This window comes from Caretta caretta, chromosome 9 (assembly GCF_965140235.1).
Source record: "Caretta caretta isolate rCarCar2 chromosome 9, rCarCar1.hap1, whole genome shotgun sequence".
In the NCBI taxonomy this organism is placed as follows: Eukaryota; Metazoa; Chordata; order Testudines; family Cheloniidae; genus Caretta; species Caretta caretta.
The window spans coordinates 49261947-49285634 of NC_134214.1; the positions used below are offsets into that span (position 1 = coordinate 49261947).

Below are 23688 nucleotides of genomic sequence, written 5' to 3' on the forward strand. Positions count from 1 at the left end.
AGTCATACTGCTCCCTTACATACAGTGCTACTCCCCCACCTTTTCTGCCCTGCCTGTCCTTCCTGAATGGTTTATAACCATCCATGACAGTACTCCAGTCATGTGAGTTATCCCACCAAGTCTCTGTTATTCCGATCACGTCATAGTTCCTTGACATCACCAGGACCTCCAGTTCTCCCTGCTTGTTTCCAAGGCTTTGTGCATTTGTATATAAGCACTTGAGATAACCTGTTGATCGCCCCTCATTCCCAGTATGAGGCAGGAGCCCTCCCCTCACAGACATTCCTGCCTGTGCTTCCTCCCGGTATCCCGCTTTCCCACTTACCTCAGGGCTTTGGTCTCCTTCCCCCGGTGAACCTAGTTTAAAGCCCTCCTCACTAGGTTAGCCAGCCTGCTGGCAAAGATGCTCTTCCCTCTCTTCGTAAGATGGAGCCCGTCTCTGCCCAGCACTCCTCCTTCATGGAACACCATCCCATGGTCAAAGAATCCAAAGCCTTCTCTCCGACACCACCTGCGTAACCATTCGTTGACTTCCACGATTCGACGGTCCCTACCTAGGCCTTTTCCTTCCACGGGGAGGATGGACGAGAACACCACTTGCGCCTCCAACTCCTTTATCCTTCTTCCTAGAGCCACATAGTCCGCAGTGATCCGCTCAAGGTCATTCTTGGCAGTATCATTGGTGCCCACGTGGAGAAGCAGGAAGGGGTAGCGATCCGAGGGCTTGATGAGTCTCGGCAGTCTCTCCATCACATCGCGAATCTTAGCCCCTGGCAAGCAACAGACTTCTTGGTTTTCCCGGTCAGGGCGGCAGATAGATGACTCAGTTCCCTGGAGGAGAGAGTCCCCGACCACCACCACCTGCCTTCTCCTCTTGGGAGTGGTGGTCGTGGAACCCCCAACCTCAGGACATAGCATCTCATGCCTTCCAACCAGCGGAGTCTCCTTCTGCTTTCTCGCCCCAGACATATCATCTGGTCCACTCTCCGCAACGATACCTGTGGAGAGAACATGAAAGCGGTTAGTTACCTGTGTCTGTGTTACTGGAACCCGGATATTCCGCTTACCTCTTCTGGAGGTCACATGTTGCCAAGCTTCTTCACTGGCCTCTTGGCTTCTCTGTGCAACCTGCTCTATATCGGTCCTGGGGCCAGTTTTGTCCAATATCTTCATAAATGATCTGGAGGATGGTGTGGATTGCACTCTCAGCAAATTTGCGGATGATACTAAACTGGGAGGAGTGGTAGATACGCTGGAGGGGAGGGATAGGATACAGAAGGACCTAGACAAATTGGGGGATTGGGCCATAAGAAATCTGATGAGGTTCAATAAGGATAAGTGCAGGGTCCTGCACTTAGGACGGAAGAACCCAATGCACAACTACAGACTAGGGACCGAATGGCTAGGCAGCAGTTCTGCGGAAAAGGACCTAGGGGTGACAGTGGACGAGAAGCTGGATATGAGTCAGCAGTGTGCCCTTGTTGCCAAGAAGGCCAATGGCATTTTGGGATGTATAAGTAGGGGCATAGCGAGCAGATCGAGGGACGTGATCGTTCCCCTCTATTCGACATTGTTGAGGCCTCATCTGGAGTACTGTGTCCAGTTTTGGGCCCCACACTACAAGAAGGATGTGGATAAATTGGAGAGAGTCCAGCGAAGGGCAACAAAAATGATTAGGGGTCTGGAACACATGAGTTATGAGGAGAGGCTGAGGGAGCTGGGATTGTTTAGCCTGCAGAAGAGAAGAATGAGGGGGGATTTGATAGCTGCTTTCAACTACCTGAAAGGGGGTTCCAAAGAGGATGGCTCTAGACTGTTCTCAATGGTAGCAGATGACAGAACGAGGAGTAATGGTCTCAAGTTGCAGTGGGGGAGGTTTAGATTGGATATTAGGAAAAACTTTTTCACTAAGAGGGTGGTGAAACACTGGAATGCGTTACCTAGGGAGGTGGTAGAATCTCCTTCCTTAGAGGTTTTTAAGGTCAGGCTTGACAAAGCCCTGGCTGGGATGATTTAACTGGGAATTGGTCCTGCTTCGAGCAGGGGGTTGGACTAGATGACCTTCTGGGGTCCCTTCCAACCCTGATATTCTATGATTTAACATACTCTGTATTTTTCTTTTTTATTTGCAGCACTTTAAGATTTGTACATTAAATACCAACTACAGTAGCAAAAATAATTTTGTCCGTGTATTTAGTTGAGCTGAGCTGGAGCAGGATTTTTTGATGCATGAAAAATTCAGAGATTTTGAGGTTTTTTTGTTCTGTCTCAGGACAAAAAAATTCTGGAATTTTCTATGGAATATCTTCCCAGGTGGCAGCCTGCCCACCCTTTCTCCAGAGCAGAGGGCAGCCCAGGGAGGCAGCCAGGTTGGGAACCAACTGCCAGGCTCCCCAGGAGCCCCAGCTCCACAGCAGCCATCCTGCCAGTGACCCTGGGAGTCCCAGCTCCAGCTCCTGCCTGACTTCCATCAGCATTTTGCCAAATTTAACAGATTGGCTGCTCTAGTGTTTAGCATCTTAATTCAAATCCTTATTTCAGTTGCCAAGGAGTATCAGCATATTTTTCACACTCAGTTATAATAGTACTTTTTCAATATTGAGACAAGTATTAATACCATTGTGGCGATGGTGTTTGTTAGAAAAAAGGTAATGGTATACATTTAATCTCAATCAGGTGATAAAATTTACAGTTAAGTTTTTGCAAGAATATATGACATTTTATTACTGTTTATTCTACATAGTTTCAGAATAAACTATGTCACCCAAGATGTTTCATCTTTAAACTTGTAATGGTTAATTCATATTTGTAAATTAACATTTGCCAAATCATTCCACAGCGGTGTTCTACCAACCTGTAACAAAAGACCTTAGTATAAAGCACGTGTGCAAGCAAACAGAATTAAGGGCCAAATTCTGCATTCACATATACTGATGTAAATTTGGTGAAATTCACCCCTGTGTAAGGGGCCCTAACCTATTTTGGGGCCTTATGTGAATCATAAATGGTGCAGAGCGCTTTTGCAGACCTTGTGCACAGAGTGAATATCCCCCAGTCTGGAGTAATTCCACTGACTTTGGAGATGTTATTATAGATTTACATAACTGAGGGTAGAATTTGGCCTGTTGTTCCCATGGCAACCTGAACCCTGAGTTTCCTGACTATTGTGGATTCACGGTCTCAAGCTTTTATCATTCTGTGACTGTAGTTTCTGTTTCATTTAATAATCTGGGGCTTTCTAAATCCATCTGTTTGTATTTGTCCTGTAACATCATTGTCTGATAATATCACAAGCGGTTTGAGTTTTTCTCAGGTTGTCACCAGAATTCTTAAGAGTTAGCCTTATTACACTTGGTGGTTGTTCTATTGTTTATATATGTGTTGAACTCATTACATCTCAATGTGTCTTCATTAGTGAATGTGAAGAGCAAGTTTAAATGCAATTAAAGACAGTGAAACCTGTCTTGTGTGTCTGCTCAAGGGATCAAAAATCAGTTGCTTAATGAAGATAGTCTTTTATTAAAGGTGCTTCACTGCTAGCAGTCTATTGAGACAGAAGGTTGTCTGAAAAGGGTGTGTGTGCATACACATTTCATTATAGTTATGTCTACAGTTCCTCAATAAATAACCAAGATCCACCTCGAGATAAACACAGTATGCAATACCACATTTGATAGATCATTGATGTACATGTAAGTTCAGTCAATTCATGGTGTTCTAAAGCTGTATGTTTTTTCCTGTTCATTACAGCCTATTTTAGAATCAGGAGCCATAGAACTTCTATGTAGTTTAACCCAGAGTGAAAATCTTGCTTTGCGAGTGAATGGCATTTGGGCTTTAATGGTAAGTGCTCACTCCAATGAAACATTGTTTATACAAACACCACACACAACCAGTCAACCACCAAAACACACTGCAAGGAAGGGAGACTCAGAGCTTTACTTTTGGCCATGAAGATCATACCAGTTACTAAAAACAACATTGCAGATGTTCAGCCTGCCTATATGTGTGACTATACAAGAAAATAGTGATCTGTCCCTGAAAGTATATTAAGAACATAAGAACAGCCATACTGGGTCAGACCAATGGTCCATCTAGACCAGTCTCCTGTCTTCTGACAGTAGCCAGTGCCAGATGCTTCAGAGGGAATGGACAGAACAGGGCAATTTGGAGTGATCCATCCCCTATCATCCAGTTCTAGCATCTGGCAATTGGGTGAACTATTCATGATGACTTCAAGATCTCTTTCTTGGTAACAGCTAATTTAGATCACATCATTTTGTATGTACTGTTGGGATTATTTATTTCAATATAAATTACTTGCACTTATGGACATTGCATTTCATGTGCCATTTTGTTGCCAGTCACCCAGTTTGGTGAAATCCTTTTGTAACTCTTTGCAGTCAGCTTTCCACTTTTTATAAGCCAATAAACAAAAAATGATCTTGCTGATATGTCTTTATTGACAGTATAATTATATCCATAACAAACTATTCATGTATTCTTGACAGTATAATTCTTGACAGTATAATTATATCCATAATTATGAATCATGTAAGCTTCACAGTGCAGTAATTTCCAACAAATAATAAATGAAGTGTAAATCCATGGAATTATACAAAGAGTGTAAAATCAGGAGATCAAAGCAAGAATAAAATTCAAACCTTATATCTATTTCACTTGTGTATGTCAGTCATGAGCTAATTGAGCAGCAGCATAACTGATTAGTTCAAAGATAAGGCTATAGTTCGGTACAGGTAAGAAGGAAGATTTAAAACAAGGGTAAATGGGTGAGCCTTTGGCATTTTGTCAGGGATGTGGAGATCCAAAAATGTCCTTCATAAGCTGTAGTTCTTTGAGTGCTTGTTCCTATGTGTGGTGTACTTCAGCAATTGCACATGCTTTCCATGGCCCAGAATTAGAGAATTTTTCCTGAGTGTCTGTTTGGTCCACACATGCACCCCCACTGTCCTCATGCTCTGCATCTTAGTTCCTTCTTACCTCTCATCGTCTGGCATGGAGCTTCAATGTACGTGCTGACTTCTTCAGCTTCTGTCTGTAAATAAATTGTCATTAGGATAAATATTTGGGGATCAGTCATTAAGACTTGGGACAACTCCCCATACCTCTTGGGTGAGGAGTGGTTCCTGTACATCACTACCTCTCTCCCTTTCCCCCCAGTCTTCCAGTAGTGGCAGGAGAAGTATGACAAAAATCCCCATAAGCCCTTCTATATGTATGTAACTATCACGATACCTGTCTGTACTGCCTGTGGGAAACATGTCCTGCTCAGGTGCAGTATCTGCTGGTTATTCCCAAGTAAGACAAAACAGTCAGGGGACTTCAGTTTCGAAGCATTCCTCATGGAGAGGTCCATGAGACGGGGTACAGCCTCTAACCAGGGAGACTCTCTTGTACATCAGTCTGAAGAAGGTAGGAGCAGCCTCTTGAGTTCGGCTCAGGCCAGTTCCAGGGCCTCTGCCCCCTTTCTCCCATCAGCTTTGAGACAGGGCAGAAGGGAGATACAAACAATCCCATAAAGACAAGAGGGAAAGTTCCACATCCAAGCCCTCTCAGAGGAGACAGAAGTCCCCATCCTGTACCAAGTCAGGAGATACCTTGTGCTCTGGACCCGGGTGTCTGCTTCTGAGAAGGACCAGCCCAGGACTTCATCAAAGGGCAAGACAGCACCACTCTCCCGTACCAAAAGTGGTACTTCAGTGCCAGCACCTGTTCTGCATTGGCGCTGCTAGATCCAGCACCTTCAGCACCAGTGATCCAAGTTACAGAAACTACTCCAGCCTGCTTCTCGGCATCAGGTGGTCTAATCGTACTTATGGAACCAGAGTCACTGATACTCTGGACTCCGACACCCACTTCCACGACATTGACCAGTACTAATATCGCTGTGGTGATCCTCACCATCCCCATCTGACTCTGAACAAGATTTGGTGGATAATCAGCTGAACATGAGCTCCCAGTGCAACTCTTGGGCCAAATGGGCTAATGTAATCCTTGGATGTATAAACAGGAGAATCTTGAATAGGAATAGAGAGGTTATTTTACCACCTGTATTTGGCACTGGTGCAACTGCTGGTAGAAAACTGTGTCCAGTTCTGGTGACCACAATTTGAAAAAAAATGTTGATAAATCAGGGAGGGTTGAGAGAAAAGCCATGAGAATGATTAAAGAATTAGAAAACATGCCTTATAGTGATAGACTCAAGGAGCTCAATCTATTTGGCTTAACAAAGAGAAGATTAAGGGGTGGCTTGATCAGTCTCTAAGTACCTACATAGGGAACAAATATTTGAAAATGAGCTTTTAAATCTAGCAGAGAACAGTATAACACAATCCAATGGCTGGAAGCTGAAGCTAGACAAATTGAGACTGGAAGTAAAGCGTAATTTTTTAACAGTGAAAGTAATTAACAGTTGGAAAAAGTTACCAAGTGCCATCACTGGCAATGTTTTAAATCAAGATTGGATATTTTCTAAAAGACATGCTCTAGGAAATATTTTGGGTAAGTTCTGTGATGTGTGTTATATCGGAGGTCAGACTAGATGATCACAATGGTCCCTTCTGGCTTTGGAGTCTATGACTCTTCAAGCCTGGTTTGAGCAAGAGCAGTGGTTTTCAATCTTTTTTCATTTGCAGACTCCTAAAAAATTTCAAATGGAGGTGCCAGACCCCTTTGGAAATCTTAGATATAGTCTGCGGAACCCAGGTTGAAAACCACTGTTCTATGGTAACAATAACCTTTTGTGGACCCTTTAGACATAGTCTGCAGATCCCCAGGGGTCCACAGACCACAGGTGGAAAACCACTGAGCTAGATTATCATGGCCACCATTGATGAATAAAGACAGGTCATCATGGAATCCTCTGGTACCAAGAGCTCTCCTGTTGGATATGGGGTTGGAGTTGGAAGAAGAATGAGGGACACTATCCCTGGACTACTCGCTGAGGGTTCAGCTCAGACAGAGCATCAGGGGTCTTCAGGGTATCTCAGTACTTCCATATGAGGGAGTGCTCTCCCTTTTTACATATTGATACCCATCAGCCTGGAGCCCTGGACAGTGTCCATATTGGAGCCCAGAAAACACACACTATTATTGCCCAATTTATTTACTATGTGACACAGGACCCACAGGGGTGTAAGGCTCCCAGGGAAGAAGACCTCTCTCAGCCTCCCCAGGAGGCACAACCTTTTGGAGAAGAACAACAGGAACAGGAGAACACCATGCCAGTGACTCTGTCCTCCTCTTCTCCCAACCAGGCTGTGGTTCCAGCTTCTCCACCATACACTTCCAGGACTTGCTGAAAAGGCAGAGATGCTACAGATTTCCCTTGATGAGGTCCAGGAAGTCCCATGCAGGCTGCTGAACAGCCTGCAAACCTCAGGACCAAGTAGAGGAGTTTTTCAAATCACTGAAGCCATCCTCGAATCCACCAAAAAACTTTGGTAGACACCTGCCACCAGTATCCAATCAGGTCAGAGTACCTCTTCTCTCACCCAACTCACTAGTGGTGTCAGCATCCAGTGAGCATAGAGCATAGTGGGCAGAGACAAGCCAGGTCCCTCCAGTTTTGAGTTTCAAACTGTCAAGCATTGATGGCCAAATATGGTTTTAGATTTTAGAATGAGCTGACAGACTCAGTCAAGAAAATGCATAAGGATACTAGGGAGCAGTTCCAGGCCCTCATTAATAAAGGAAAGCTGGTGGCCTTAGATACAGTGGACATGGAGGTAGGTCCATGGTGATAGTAAAGAGATGCTTGTCGTGGCTCTCTTCTTCAGGGGTCCCGATGAAAGTACAAAAGACTTTCCATTCAAGTTTGACGCTGTTCAGTACAAAGACGGATCAGTCCCTCTGCTCATTAAGACTGTGAAGTCATGCTCCAATCGCTTGGCATATATACAGCTATGATTAAGCAGAAATCCAGCAAACCACAGTTTCAATAGAGACAGTCCCATCAGGGTTTTACCATCAGTGGCTTTTCTGAGCTGCCCTGTAAGCATCAGAGAACTCAGAGGAAGGGTGCCCAAAGACACCCGTCTTTTGCCTCCCAAACAGCATGAACTCTGAAACTGGCATTTCATCAGAACCTTTGAGAGTGTGCACCAACAACCCGTCCATCTAAACAATTCCCGTGGTTTCCCCCCCCTCCCCTTTTCGAAGGCAACTATCCAATATCTATTTGCCTGGAGAAAGATCACGATAGACTGATTGATTGGTAATAGAGTTTGTCTCTTCAGGATGCACCATCCAGTTTTCTTCCCTCTGAAACCCCACCTCTGCCTCGCCACCTTAATTCTGGGATCCCTTTCAGGAGAGGGTGATAGAACCAGTGCCTCCAGCAGCAAAGGGAAAGGGGTTCTACTTGAGGTACTTCATCGTCCCCCAAAAGTCAGGGGCATGGAGACCTATTTTGTACCTCAGGGAACTGACAAGTTTGTCCACTGACTGAGGGTCAGAAGGGTGATTTTTGTCTTTAATTATCTCTCACTAGGTTTAGAAAATTTGTTCATGGCCCTTAATCTCAAAGATGTGTATTTTTCAAGTGAACATCCACCCAGCACACATGAGATTCCTGAGGTCCTTAGCTAATCAGCAACACTACCAATTCTTCCCTTTACAGTCTCAGCAGTGCCTGGGGTTTTCACCCTGTCATGGTGCCAGCTCACACCTGCTTGGACGACTGGCTCCTAAAGGGTTGATCTTACCAGGAAATGCAAGAAGCAACCAACATGTTCCTGGACCTGTTTGAAAGGCTGGGTCTGAGGGTGAACCCAGAGAAGTCTTCTCTGGAACTGACACAAATGACAGAATTCATCAGAGCAAGGCTGGACATGGTGTTGGCCAGAGCATGCATACCAGATGACTGTTTCCTCACCATCGATGGACTCATACAGCAGATTTGGATGATCTGTTGGGTCATATGGCTGCAAGTACTTATGTGATCCCATTTGCAAGGCTTCATCTCAGATGCCTGCAAGCATGGCTACGGACTCCATACACCCCAGGCAAACAGTCTCCATTTGCTGGTCACAGTTCCACAAAGGACCTTAACATTCCTGGGCAGGTGGGAAGACAGAGGAAAGGGGTGTGTGTGGCGGTCTGTTCAGTTCCCTGCTCCCAAGAATTACTGTGACTGTGGACACTTCCCTTATAGTTTGAGGAGCCCTCTTGGAAGGGCAGGTAGTGCAAGGGAAGTGGTCTTCTCAGGAGTCTTTGTTGCACATCACCGTGTTGGCACTGAGAGCTGTCAGGCTGGCCTGCAAATAATTCCTACCTCACATTTGCAGCCATTCAGTCCAGATTTTATCAGACAACACGGAAACAGTCTATTACATCAACAAGCAGGAAGGAGCAAGCTCCTCACAGCACTGTGTGGAGGCCATTACCCTCTGGAATTGCAGATTACCCTGACGGCCATTCATTTGCCACAAGTCCAAAGCACCACTGCAGATTCTGAGCAGACACTTCTCCACAGAGCATGAGTTAGAGCTGCATGACCTATCTCTCTGGGAGGTGTTTTGGATGTGGGGTCTCCCAGTCACAGATCTGTTTGTGTCAAATATAAACAAAAAATTGGACTATAAGGTGGATCGAAAGCCGGCTAGATCGTCAGGCTCAACGGGTAGTGATCAATGGCTTCATGTTTAGTTGGTGCAAGCGGAGTGCCCCAATCCTCTAATTTGTCTAGGTCCCTCTGTATCCTATCCCTACCGTCCCGCATATCTACCTCTCCTCCCAGTTTAGTGTCCTCTGCAAACTTGCTGAGGGTGCAATCCATGCCATCCTCCAGATCATTAATGAAGATATTGAACAAAACCGGCTGGCGTGGATTGCACCCTCAGCAAATTTGCAGATGACACTAAACTGGGAAGAGAGGTAGATATGCTGGAGGGTAGGGATAGGATACAGAGGGACCTGGACAAATTAGAGGATTGGGTCAAAAGAAATCTGATGAGGTTCAACAAGGACAAGTGCAGAGTCCTGCACTTAGGACGGAAGAATCCCATGAACCGCTACAGACTAGGGACCGAATGGCTAGGCAGCAATTCTGCAGAGAAGGACCTAGGGGTGACAGTGGATGAGAAGCTGGATATGAGTCAACAGTGTGCCCTTGTTGCCAAGAAGGCCAATGGCATTTTTGGACTGTGTAAGTAGGGGCATTGCCAGCAGATAGAGGGACGTGATCATTTCCTCTATTCAACATTGTTGAGGCCTCATCTGGAATACTGTGTCCAGTTTTGGGCCCCATGCTACAAGAAGGATTTGGAAAAATTGGAAAGAGTCCAGCGGAGGGCAACAAAAATGATTAGGGGACTGGAACACATGACTTATGAGGAGAGGCTGAGGGAACTGGGATTGTATAGTCTGCAGAAGAGAAGAATGGGGGGGGATTTGATAGCTGCTTTCAACTACCTGAAAGGGGGTTCCAAAGAGGATGGATCTAGACTGTTCTCAGTGGTAGGAGATGACAGAACAAGGAGTAATGGTCTCAAGTTGCAGTGGGAGAGGTTTAGGTTGGATATTAGGAAAAACTTTTTCACTAGGAGGGTGGTGAAGCACTGGAATGCATTACCTAGGGAGGTGGTGGAATCTCCTTCCTTGGAAGTTTTTAAGGTCAGGCTTGACAAAGCCCTGGCTGGGATAATTTAGTTGAGGATTGGTCCTGCTTTGAGGAGGGGGTTGGACTAGATGACCTCCTGAGGTCCCTTCCAAACCTGATATTCTATGATTCTATCCAGGGTATTGAGGAAAGTCAGACAGCACAAGGTGCGGTTATTGTCATAGTGCTGAGCTGGACCCATCAGTTTTAGTACCATATTGTTATTGCAACTGTCAAGCCAGCCTTCTCTCCACCTCGCGCTGAGGCAAAATCTTTTGAGTCAAGACAAGGGGAGGACTTACCACTCTAACTCAACCAGCACTTGAGGGCATTTTGTAGGGATGGACATCAGACCTAGGAAAGGCCTGGTTGGCAGATATCCGGGTCGTATTGAGCAGTAATAGGAAGGACACTACTGGGAAATGCTACACAGCAAAGTGGAAAAGATTTATATTCTGGTGTGATCAGTGAGGAATTTCCCTTTCATGGTCCAGAATCCCAGATGTACTAGGCTAGCCAATTATCCTTAAAATACATGGGACGCTGATGGCCATTAGTGAATTTCACCCACCTGTACACACCTACTTTGTGTTTGCTCATCCAGTCCCGTTTCTGTTCCTGAAAGGCTTGGTTAGAGTCTTCCCTCCAGTGTCAAAGCTGGTACCATCCTGGGACTTGAACCTGGTTTTTCAACTCTGACTAAGGTGCTGTTTGAGCCTTTGGGATCTCTACTGCATCTTTCCATGAAGGTAGCATTTATCATCTCAATCACATCTACCAGAAGAGGTTGGGAGCTAGGGGCACTCATGGCAGATCTCCTCATCGCGGTACAGTTTTCCACAAGGCTAAGGCACCTATGAGACTCCACCAGAAGTTCCTCCCTAAGATGGTATCAGACTTTCACATCAGCCAAATTATCCATCTGCCTGTGTTCTGCGCTAAACCACACACCAGGCGGAAAGAGGTGATGTGTCTCTCCTTGGATATGCATAGGCACCTTGCAGTCTGCCTACAGAGAATTAAATTTTGGAAATCTCCTAGACTTTGTATCATTTATGGAATGGATGAAAGGAGAGGCTGTTTCCACACAGAGGCTGTCAAAAGGGATCCCGGGATGCATCATACTCTGCTATGAGATGAACAATGTCCCTCTTATGGGCAGTGTGAGAGCACATTCTGTGAGAGCCTAAGCAGCCTCAGTAGCCTGCCTTGAAGATGTCCCTCTCATTGACATCTGCTGAGCAATGACTTGGGGCGCTGTATACACCTTTGCGAGACATTCAACACTGGTGCAGGTGGCTACCTCAGATGTTTCCCTGGGCAGGGTGGTTCTGCAGTCTGTTGTGGCATTGGACTCTGGGTACCTGCCTCCTTGAAAAGACGCTGCCTGTGAATCACCTAAAGTGCACTACACGTAGGGACAATGCATTTCAAAGAACTCCAGGTACTACAAGGTGAGTAACCTTTCCTTGCATTTGCTTGCAGGGTTATTTTATCAAGAATGTATGCACAGCAGAGATGGTAGTAATTCTTCTGTAGACAGAATGGAAAGCACACTCTGAGACAAAATTAAGTGAAGGAGAAATGCTAATATGAGGTGTACGGCTCAGTTTTTCTGTATGTATCTGTTCTTCAGAACATGGCATTTCAAGCAGAACAAAAGATCAAAGCAGACATCTTACAAGGTTTGAGTACAGAACAATTATTCCAGTTACTCTCTGATTCAGATGTAAACGTGCTAATGAAAACTTTGGGACTGCTCAGAAATCTTCTGTCTACTCGCCCAGTAAGTAAAACCACAAACAAATCCTCCAGAAAAGTTGCCTTCCTAACTCTAAGCCAGCATTCATAGATGATACTTTGTAAATCCATAATACTCTTTCCAGTGATCTAGTAGATCTGAAAAGCAAATTACTCTTCTCTTTATGTTCATTTAAAAATATTATTGTGGAAACTGTGAGGCCTCCATTGCGCATTATTGAAGTATCTGAACCCAAAAACACTAATGGTCATAAAAAGACCACAATGAAATGAAAATCCTTAATAAAGAGAGAATTCTGCATATCTAGCTGGAGCTTTATCTCTAGTTATGTCCGCAGATACAGACCAATACTTTTTTGTTGGGTGTTGGATTCTGTTTGTGTTTAGAAAGGCTTTTGACAGACAGACAACACATTTTTGTAAACACTGTTAAAAGTCTAGTTAACAGAGGGAGTGGTTTGTGTTTTGAAATGCCTGTGGGATGCAGATATCTTAAGGATACCCATATTTCTCTTTACTTATGGCTTGTCTACACAGTGCCGGTAGTGCGCACTAGAGGTGTGTGATTTGGAGAGCACTCCAATATGCTGCGCTCTAACTGCCCCATGTAGACCTTGCTGGCACAAACTAAAAGATACCTTGGTACTAAGGTGAACTGGGTATCTTGCACCAGCATAGTCTGTAGAGGGCAGATAGAGCACTCTATGGTGCGCACAGCCAGTGCCGTGTAGACAAGCCCCAAGTGTCTGAGCTATTTCATTTGTCTCTTATCTATCATTTTAAAACACTTCTTCAGTCTTTGATTTTGATCTATTGGATTGTGCATTCACACAGTTCATATATCCTTTTTATAGAATAGAATAAGATGATACAAGATTTAAGCACGTGAACTGTTTTATGGCAAGAAGTAAAATGCTTGAGATACGAGTGGAGGACGAGCAAGAGGCCCATCTAGTGAAGAATAGAGGAAAAAGTGCAATAAATATTTGGCAAGGTGGACATCTATGTAGAAACATAGCCACCTGTAAAGTGTGTTTCTATCATGAAAAGTGATGCTGTAAAAAGTGCACCTTTGGGTTCCATAATAATTGATTTTCAATTTTCATATCAAATTAGCTCAATCTACAAGTAAAAATATTTGTTTTCTAATTGCCCTGTAAACTCACCCTGAGCTCTAACAGTCAAACTAGTGTCTGAACCATAGTTAAAGTGGTTTTGCAGCCCAAATTATGGCCCCAGCTATTTCTGAGTAACTCTATATTCTTTCATAGATTTTTTTTTTTTTTAAGGCAAGAAAGTACCATTATAATTCTTTACTCTGAGCTTCTGCCATATCACATTCCACAGAATTTCACCCTCAAACCTAATAACTTGTCACTGAACTGCAGTATTTTTGTGTTTGGGGGAACAAAAAAAATCTAAACTTGACTTTGACTGCAAGTGATGGAGAATTTACCATATCTTTGGTAATCTGTTCCCCTGCTTAATTATCCTCACTTAAAAATTTGCATTTTACAGCGAGTTGAACTTTACCGACTTCAATTTCCAGCCACTGAATGTTGTAATGCCTTTTTCTGCTAGATGAGTTCTCCTGTGTATCTCATCTCCTCTAAGCATGGGTAGCTATAGACAATGATAAAGTCACCTCTAAAACTTCGCTTCATCAAGCAAAATATATTGAGCTGCTTAAATCTCTCACTGTGAGACAGATTTTCAGGCCACAAATAATTTTTTGTGGCTTTTCTCTGAACCCTCTCAGAATTTCAGTTTTGAAGTGTAGACCCCAGAACTTGACACAGTATTCCAGTACTGGTCTCACCAGTACTGTATACAGAACACAAGAACGGCCATACTGGCCCAGACCAAAGGTCCTTCTAGCCCAGTATCCTGTCTTCCAACAGTGGCCAATGCCAGGTGCCCCAGAGGGAATGAACAGAACAGGTAATCATCAAGTGATCTATCCCCTGTTGCCCATTCCCAGCTTCTGGCAAACAGAGGCTAGGGACACCATCCCTGCCCATCCTGGCTAATAGCAAAATGATATCACTACACCTACCTGGTGTCCCCCCTCTTAAATATGGAAAGATCATGTTGACCCATTTAGCCACAGCATCACACTGAGTTCTCATGTTCATCAGGTTATCAATTTATGACTCAGAGATCCTTCAGTCTTCAGATTATGGCCTCAGTGACAACTGTGTTGCTCTTGGGTAGTCAGTATTTAAATGTTCAACAGGCTTCAGTGGAAGTAGGATCAAACATATAGTTCCTTATTCTACTCCCTGTGACAAGGGTTGGCTAAAGTAATGAAAAGGAAAGTAACTCCTGTTTTCTGCTGCAATGGGTTCTCGCATTTGTGATACCTTGCATAAAGGTACTGGCACCTAGAAATACTGATGATAATTCCACTCACTTTCACAATAAAAATGTCCTTGTTTTTGTCCTTTTCTCTAGAAAATGTATACTAATTGTGTATCTGTAATTGCTTTGCTTTTACAGCATATAGACCAGATAATGAGCACCCATGGAAAGCAAATCATGCAAGCAGTGACTCTGATTTTGGAGGGGGAGCACAATATCGAGGTCAAGGAGCAGGTATCCTTTACTGTTTTGTGTGTTCTCTTAGCTGGGTAAAAGTGTCAAGAAAGTTTTAAGATGTTGGCATTCATCACCGGTATATTACTAACAGGTCTTCCCTTTTGGGGATTATAAATAACTTGCCTTGAATATTTTACCATAATATCTGTCAAATTAAGTCCTATGAAAGTAACAGTGGTGCTAACAACCAGACTGTCCATTTTTCTTCACTGCTGGAAGCTTAAGCTTAGTAAGGCTCTGAGTGTTATGGTGGGTATTGGAAGTGAGTTCAGAATAGTTTTAAACTCTGGGATCCTGAATTATATACATTTGGCAAAGATCAGGACTGTGTGCAGTAGAGCAGCAGGGATGTAAGAAATGGGGGGAATCAGCACTTCCCACCATGTAGGGCCAGGAGAGAGGGAAGAAGGTATCAGTAGGGGGAGGGGGAAAAGCCCCTGCAGTCTCTGGGAAAAGGTAACATCACTCCCTCTGCTTCCAGTGCCACCTGCGAGCCCCAGCCCCACCTGAGCTTGGGGGGGGGGGGGGGGCAAATTTTCTGCTTGGGGCCGCAAAAAACCTAGAGCTGGCCCGGCTCCAGATTCTGATAAAGAAGTGTTCACCATGAAAGGTTGGAACTCAGGAAAGATATGGTTCATAGATGTACTGCAAATGACAACTTTCTCTCTTTTTCAGACATTATGTATACTTGCCAACATAGCAGATGGAACGACAGCAAAAGAACTCATTATGACCAATGATGACATCTTGCAGAAAATTAAGTATTACATGGTATGGGGAATTTCTTTGAAGGGTCTGCCCTCTCCTCTTTGCAGGAGTTGAAAGTGGATATTCTAACATGGCTTAAAAGTTAAACAAATTTCTAGTATTCAGTATCCAACACTTCATTCGTGTGTATCCATCTGTACAGAGAGCATGTGTGTCAGTTCAGTTCAAACACTACATGAATGCAGTGTTAAGGCTGGCGAGTTAGTCACAAGGGAAATCCAAAAATTAAGGCTCCCACAGCAGCCTTATAATGTATTAAGGTACACATGTAGCACCAGACAGGGAATGGAAGGGAAGGTGTTTCTGCCTTAATTAGGTGCATCTGATAGAGGTTTTGATAAATGCTCCCCTTGGGGTGGGGGAGCTTGGGGGCAGAGACTCCAATCCTCCAGATCTCAGGCAGCTGCAGGAAAAGGAAGCTGCATCCTAGTAGCAGGCTAACCCATGCATAGTGCTGTTTGGCTTCCCCCTTTCCCTAGGCAGCAAGATTCATTTGGCTCCCAGGCCTTTCCAGCCTATTTAATGTAAATGTTTAATTGTATGAAACAAGAAGCCCCATCTTTGCATCTTGGGGACTTCTGACATTTACGTAAACAGGGTAAATTAAAAAAAAAATCGGCAAACCCAAAACACAATAATACAAAATAACCAGCAACACAAAGCAGTAACCCAAATACCCCATTTCCCCACGCAGAGTGGATAAAAATCAATTATTTTTTTTAAAAAAAAATTGATTTTTTTATTTAAATCGGATTTTTTGATAGTTTTTTTCCCAAAAAGCATTTTGTCTAAAGATAGTTTTAATTAAGATACATTATAGCTCAAAGATTTGTGTCTCCAGAGATAACATGTTTATTAACAGCAAAAATGTTTTTAAATAAACAATATATAGAGGTGAGAAATAACAGACATCAACCTTATTGTCCCTCTGCAAATTTGTGTACACAGAGTCAATCCCTTACCTCTCTCTAAAAGTGCAAAGTTTCAAAAAGTTCAATGAATAGGAGATTGTTGGGGGCGAAATAGATCTGGACAAGGAGAAGAAGTCTGGAGATAAATGTGAGAGACTGAGTTTCTTTCTCTCGGCACCCCATTCTGTGCGGTGTCTTTTTGTCTGTTGGGAGTACCTAGTGTTTTAACGCCATCTAATGTGAATGTACCTGTGTGTGGTGGTGGTGGTCAGAACTACAACAGGAGCAGCCTCTGCATAGTGGCAGGTTTTTAATTCTAGTATTGGGGCACAGACTACCAATACCAGGCATGTCTCCTGTGGTAGGACCCAGTAGAGTGATATGACTGAAGGCTGCGTGGCAGGGTGGATAAAAATCAATGATTTTTTTTAATCCGATTCTTTTATTTCAATTGGATTTTTTGATAGGTTTTTTTCCCAAAAAACATTTATATAACGATAGTTTTAAGATGTACTTTATAGCTCAAAGATCTCTCATCATGGAATAGGGATTATAAATTCTAATTCTATAGTATGAGACAATATATTCATGTAGTGTTTAAGAAAAGTTTTGTAAATGAGTTCCAATAGTTCATGGATTAGGGACTCGATTTTATGGGGTTCCAGAGGCTTCTGTGTAGATTATTTAGATTAATCTTTCTATCTACACAATGGGACTCAGTGCTGAGTCTAAAAGATACCATCAGAGATACCTAGTTTTGCAGTTCTCAAACTGTGGATTTATGTCTCCAGAGATAACATGCTTGTGAACAGCAAAAATGTTTTTAAATAAATAAATACTATATGGAGGTGAGAAATAACAGACATCAACCCTATTGTCCCTCTGCAAATTTGTGTACACAGAGTCAATCCCTTACCTCTCTAAAAGTGCAAAGTTTCAAATGAATAGAAGATTGTTGGGGGCGGAATAGATCTGGACAAGGAGAAGAAGTCTGGAGATAAATGTGGGAGGGGAGGGACAGGCAGTAGAAACAAAAGTGAAACTGTTTGAGCAGCATATTCCAGAAGCCTTGAGGTCTTTCTCAGTGTAGCCTTCATTGATTTGAGATCTACCATACCATTCTCTCACTAGAAGGGAAAACCTATAATAGCAGCAAACCGTAAAAGAGACCCAGTTTGGGAATATTTTAATGAAGTTCCTCTACCTGTGGGTAAGACGGGCATGCGTGCAAAATGCAAACAGTGCAACAAAGAAAAATGCAAGGCTTGGTTACCCAAATGAAACAACAGCATGAGAAGTGTTCCTTCTCAGGAGGAAGCTGCGTTGAAGATGATGAAAGGAACATGGCAGAACATACAGGACCTTTAGGTTGGTAAACTTTTTTATTTCATACGTCTTTTTTCAGGACTGCCTGTCTTCCTTCTGGACTATTCTTGAATTCTCATGTTTGAGCAAAAAATATAGTTGTTACTCTATGGTACTATCATTTTAGATGTAGTTGTGTTTAAAAAATAAATAGCTGAAATAGGCAGATCTTCCTTTTACAATTTCACCTTTAAAGTAGTACTGAGTGTCAGTTAATGCAATGAGTAATACTAAATGAGCAGTATGGTAATAATAATTAAATAACTGCATTGACTTATTTTGTTTAGGAGAATCCATCCTCAACATACAGGATTCTGAAAACTATCCACCTTCAAGATCATCATCATTTTTCTATAGTTTCAGAGTTATCTGCCAATGATAGTGTTTCATGTATGTCACATAGCCACAGTATATATCACCTGTAGCAAAAAGGAAAAAAAACCTCCATCATCCAGAAACAACCACAGATAAGTTTGTGATGAGAACCAGCAGATTACAAAATGGGGTAATTGATGAAAAAATTGTCCAGTTTGTTTATGCAACAAACTCTCCTTTCCGTATGACTGAGAACCCACAGTTCATTAACATGGTTCAGTCATTAAGACCAGGATACAGTCCGCCCTACAGAGCAGATGTTGCAGGCAAATTGCTGGATAAAGTGTATGAAAGAGAAATTGAGCAGTTTGCAAAAGGTCTGGAGAGTGAAATTATTAACCTGAGTCTTGATGGGTGGAGCAATGTCCACAATGATCCTGTTGTACGTGCTTATGTGACAACAGAAGAAGGGAATGTCTTCCTTACAGAAACAATTGATACATCTGGAAATGTACACACAACAGAATACTTACAAGAAGTAGCAGTAAAAGCTATAACAAACTGTGGAAAAAAATTCAAATGTCTAGTATGCAGCATTGTCTGTGACCAAGCTGCAAAAGTATCCAAGATGAGAAGAAATTTAGAAGAGCGTGAAGAGAGTCTCAAGCTAATAAAATACGGTTACAGTGCTCATTTGATGCACCTCCTAGCCAAAGACTTCAGTGTTCCACAAATAAAGGCTAATGTTGTTGAAATCGCAAAATACTTCCGTATCAACCACTTTGCAGCAGCTGCTCTGAAAAAAGTGGGAGGAACCAGGCTAACTCTCCCACAAGACGTGCGATGGAACTCAGTAGTGGACTGTTTTGAGCACTGTATCAAGAACTGGCCTAATCTGATGACAGTTTGTGAACAAAATTGTGGAAAAAAAAAATGGCACTATCACAGCCCAAGTTCTCAACATTGGGCTTAAGAGAAATGTTGAACACGTGCCGAGTACCCTGAAGCCTGTTTCTGTAGCCTTGAACAAAATGCAGGGAAATACCTGTTTTATTGCTGACGCTGTTGAAATTTGGAAGGAACTAAGTGAGATCTTAAAAAGAGAAATATGCAACAACAGAGTTAAATTACAAGCATTAAAAAAAACAAATGGGACAAGCACTATCCCCAGCTCATTTTCTTGCAAATAGTCTCAATACTCGGCACCAAGGTCAAACCTTAACTGCTGAAGAAGAGGAGTTGGTTATGACATGGAGATCCAGCAATCATCTCTCCATAATGCCAACTATAGTAAACTTCAGAGCTAAGGGTGAGCCATTCAAGAAATATGTGTTTGATGATGATATTTTAAAGAAAGTCACATCAGTGAACTGATGGAAGTCACTTAAGCACTTGGATTCAGAGACTGTTGAAGTGATGATCTCGCTTTTAACAGCAGTAGCTTCTTCCGGTGTAGAAAGAATATTTTCTTCCTTTGGACTAATTCATTCCAAATTGAGAAATTGTTTGGGACCTGAAAAAGCAGGAAAGCTTGTTTTTCTTTTCCAGATTATGAACAAACAGGAAAATGAAGGTGAAGATGACTGAGTTAGCTGCAGAAGCCAATATTTTAAGTTTCTCATGTTGACCTGGCTGACATAGTCAATTTAATTTTTGTTGGGTTTTTTTTCAATATTTCATTTAACTATTTTAGTTTAAAACAATTTTAACCAAAACAAACCTGATTTTAAAAAACATGAATGTTTAAATTAAAAAATTCATATGCTTGTTTTGTTAAAATATTATATGTTTGCTGTTGAAGAAAAACATCCAGAATACATAACGTTGTTGTGGTTTTAGTTGAATAAAACAATTTAAATGTCTGTCTGGTGATGTTCTCCTCCTAATACAGCATGGCAAGAAAATCCTCCAAATATTAACGATTAACCTGTTGAATTGGAGATAGTTCATCTCCCAATGACTTCATAAATATCTGCTTCAATTACCTTCGGTAAATGAAATAACCAAACAATCATTCATTTTCTGACATAGCTGTAAAACTAATCTGAAAAGTTTTCAAAGTAAATCACTTAAAAAATATATAGTGTGTACCTTCTAAAAGACAGGTTTCAGAGTAGAAGCCGTGTTAGTCTGTATCTGCAAAAAGAACAGGAGTACTTGTGGCGCCTTAGAGACTAACAAATTTATTAGAGCATAAGCTTTTGTGGGCTACAGCCCACTTCATCAGATGCATAGAATGGAACATATAGTAAGATATATATACATACCACTTCATCGGATGCATAGAATGGAACATATAGGTGTATATATATATCTTACTATATGTTCCATTCTGTGCATCCAATGAAGTGGGCTGTAGCCCACGAAAGCTTGTGCTCTAATAAATTTGTTAGTCTCTAAGGTGCCACAAGTATTCCTGTTCTTTTTACCTTCTAAAAATGAAACCTACATCTATCTCTGAATTGTGAAGAATATGTCTTGAGGTTATAACAACCAACAAGAATGCATTTTTATGTAGAAATCCATACTTAAATCCATGATAAAATAGTCTTCCAGACTAGTGATTTAAATCAAATCCACCCTTTTCCCACGTCACCCCTAGCAAGACTAGCCTTCAACAGCCCTGAAAAGAAGTTCCTTGCAGTATGGTATCTGAAAAACAACAGATTCAGGTTTGTTCAGCCCCTCAAGTATTTGCTTCGTTGCATGTCCTTTAGCTGGGGTGAGCATGGACTCCAGTGTTTGTTTGTTAACCTGCCTGTGTGGCATTAACACTGATCTGTACGCTTCTAGTTAGCATCTCATTGGAATAGATAGAGATGAGCTCATACTTTTGCTGCTTCTCTGGGGTAGGTCAATGGTTTTCAGACTTTTTGGCTTATTTTAATACAGTCTGCCGCGTACAGGTAAGCAGAGGTGACATGTGAGGGGACATGCACGGTCATGTTCCTCCCCCCAGTTTTCTGCCTTCCGGCAACAGCTTCTAGAGGTTTTCAAACTGTGGGATGTGAAAAACGTTCAGCAGGGCGGGGAGGGGGAGTAGCAACGCTAGGTGGCTCAGGCCAGTTCCACACAGCAGGGCTCAGGGACGGAGCACCACCTGCACCCCTGACTCACCTTAGTGGGCTTCCAAACCTGTTTGAGTTTGGGGGGGTGCAACAAAAAATTGTAACTCAAATGGGGAGCTCAGCTCAAAAAGTTTGGTTTCTCCACCCCCCTCAAGCCTGCTTGGTTTCGCACATGGAAGGGCCCTCTCAACCTGCAGTCACATGACCCCTGTCACGTGCTCCATGAACTCATTATTAAAGGGGCAACTGAGCCTTGGAACAGAGTGAAGGGATATGTGTCTGAGCACCAGGACCAACGCTTTGTTACACAACCAGTTCAGCAGAGAAGTCTAAACAGAAATGTTCCCTCAATACCTATTAAAGACCAGGCTAGTTGCTGTAGGACTCAGGGCACACAGTCTGTGCATAGTTGTTCTTCTGTTTGGTGCCTCTAGAACAACAGGCCAAGGCAGAATCAAATCAAATATTTTATAACTGTGTTGAAAAGAACTTGCTGGTATCTCAAGATATAACAGAAACACAGCAGTTCTGAGGAAACCCCAGCTTTTAACAGGCTCATCCCAGCTGCCTGAGAGTGAGAGTTCAGAAATAGAAAGCAAGTCTGAGGAGAATACAGTTATGCTCAGGAGCAGTGTTGCTGGTACAATCTTCCTGATGATCTGTAGGCTGGACTGGACTGAACCTGATGCCAGATGGGAGAGTGGCAGCAGCAAGAGCCTCTTGGCTTCATGGTTAGTGTAGTGAGTGTAACAATGGCTGCAATATGGTGAAGGTAGAATCTATTTTGAAATCAAGGACAAAATAACTCTCCATTCAAAGAACACTGGACCTGACTGCTCTAAATAGCAGTCATGTCTTTGGTGCAGATCGTGGATGAGGAATTGCCCACGATTTTTTACCTCAGTCCTTAAGTGAATGTTAGAAAATGTACATCTAAAAAGTTTTGTGATATTTAGCTTCTGAAACTCCAAAAATTCTGTTTCTATATTCAGAGTCATTCGAATGCTAAACTTCAGCTTGCCGCCATGTTTTGCATATCTAATCTCATATGGAATGAAGAAGAAGGTAAGAGACTCTCATACTTTTATGTATTGTCTTGGACAGAAAGTATTGTCAGAACAAAATCCTTTCAACGGAGAGAATGGCAAATGTTAGGTAGTAGTACAATGAGCTTAAGGTCTAGATGCAAATGCAGCAAGTGATTGATAGACAATAGGGAGGCTGGGGGAGGGAGGGCAATGAGACGAAGATCCCCAGCTGGTCGCTGTGACACAGCTTAATGGTTCCTGAAGGACAACGCACATCGGGGATGTTTTGTGCACCCACATTATGGACTTGCATGACCCAATGGAAGACGGAGAATATGCGTTTATGAATGTGATTGTTGTACAAGGTTGGCAGTAAATGAGGTATTCCAGTTATCACTTAATGAAATGGGGTGGGGGGGACAATTGATTGTGAATGACATAGCTGCTTATACAGTGGAGGGTGGGGACCAAGAACCTGTTAATTTATAGTATTGCTTGAGTAGATGAATGTATTGAGAAAGAGTGTTTGGATACAATTTACAGGTTGCCCCTTCTGTGTTTACCTTTATTATTTGAAATATACATTATATGATATGGTGCAGTAATGGTAATAAAATCTACCATTAGTGGATACATGCTTCTTCCTGAAGTTTGTAATAAAGTTTGCATTGGGTCACAACCTGGAAATCACTCCCTTCCCTATATTAACAACAACAAACATGGAGGCAGAAACTAACCAGGCTGAGGGGCTACTGCCTCTTGTTTCTGCTGCCAGTTGTGTGGCAGGCTGCTCCGCCAGGAGGGCATCAAATAGCTCCTCTGAGCAGGGACCTAGAATGTGCTGCAAAGCTTCCTCGGGGACTGTCCCAGTTTGTTCACTTCAGCAGCTTCATCTGGTACATGGTACAGTCCTGTACTGGGTTCGGGGGTGAGAAGGTCACCATCCAAGCTTACCAGGCTGTCGTGAAGTGTTTGTGGCTCAGTGCTTGGCACAGTTGCAGCACCCACTCAAGCCCTTTGTAAAAGGGGCAGAATGACAGCGAGTTTCCAGAGGTGCAGTTCTCATGCCTGGCTTACAGTGGTCATTTTGAGCTGCTTAATACACTCCCTGCACTGGTTAACCAGTCAAGCGAATCCCCAGTGCTGCCAGCTTCTTTGTTATTTCCTGGAATTCTTGGTGAAGTCAAACAGTTTGCTCACCTCTCACCAGTGATTAACCAAAATCAGACTCTGCTCCCATAACCATGTAGCAG

The 23688-nt window shown here is 42.8% G+C and overlaps 1 protein-coding gene across 10 annotated transcripts in view; it reads left to right on the plus strand.

Annotated features, from left to right (window-relative positions):
- The window catches only part of ARMC8 (armadillo repeat containing 8), a 184486-nt gene that overhangs the window by 155629 nt on the left and 5169 nt on the right, over nucleotides 1–23688 (plus strand). For all 10 annotated transcript variants that reach the window (XM_048862922.2, XM_048862926.2, XM_048862928.2 and 7 more), the window contains 5 exons: nucleotides 3751–3843; nucleotides 12258–12407; nucleotides 14882–14977; nucleotides 15656–15751; nucleotides 22400–22472. In XM_048862922.2, coding sequence (XP_048718879.1) covers nucleotides 3751–3843; nucleotides 12258–12407; nucleotides 14882–14977; nucleotides 15656–15751; nucleotides 22400–22472 — 508 coding nt within the window. The remainder of the gene's footprint in view (nucleotides 1–3750; nucleotides 3844–12257; nucleotides 12408–14881; nucleotides 14978–15655; nucleotides 15752–22399; nucleotides 22473–23688) is intronic.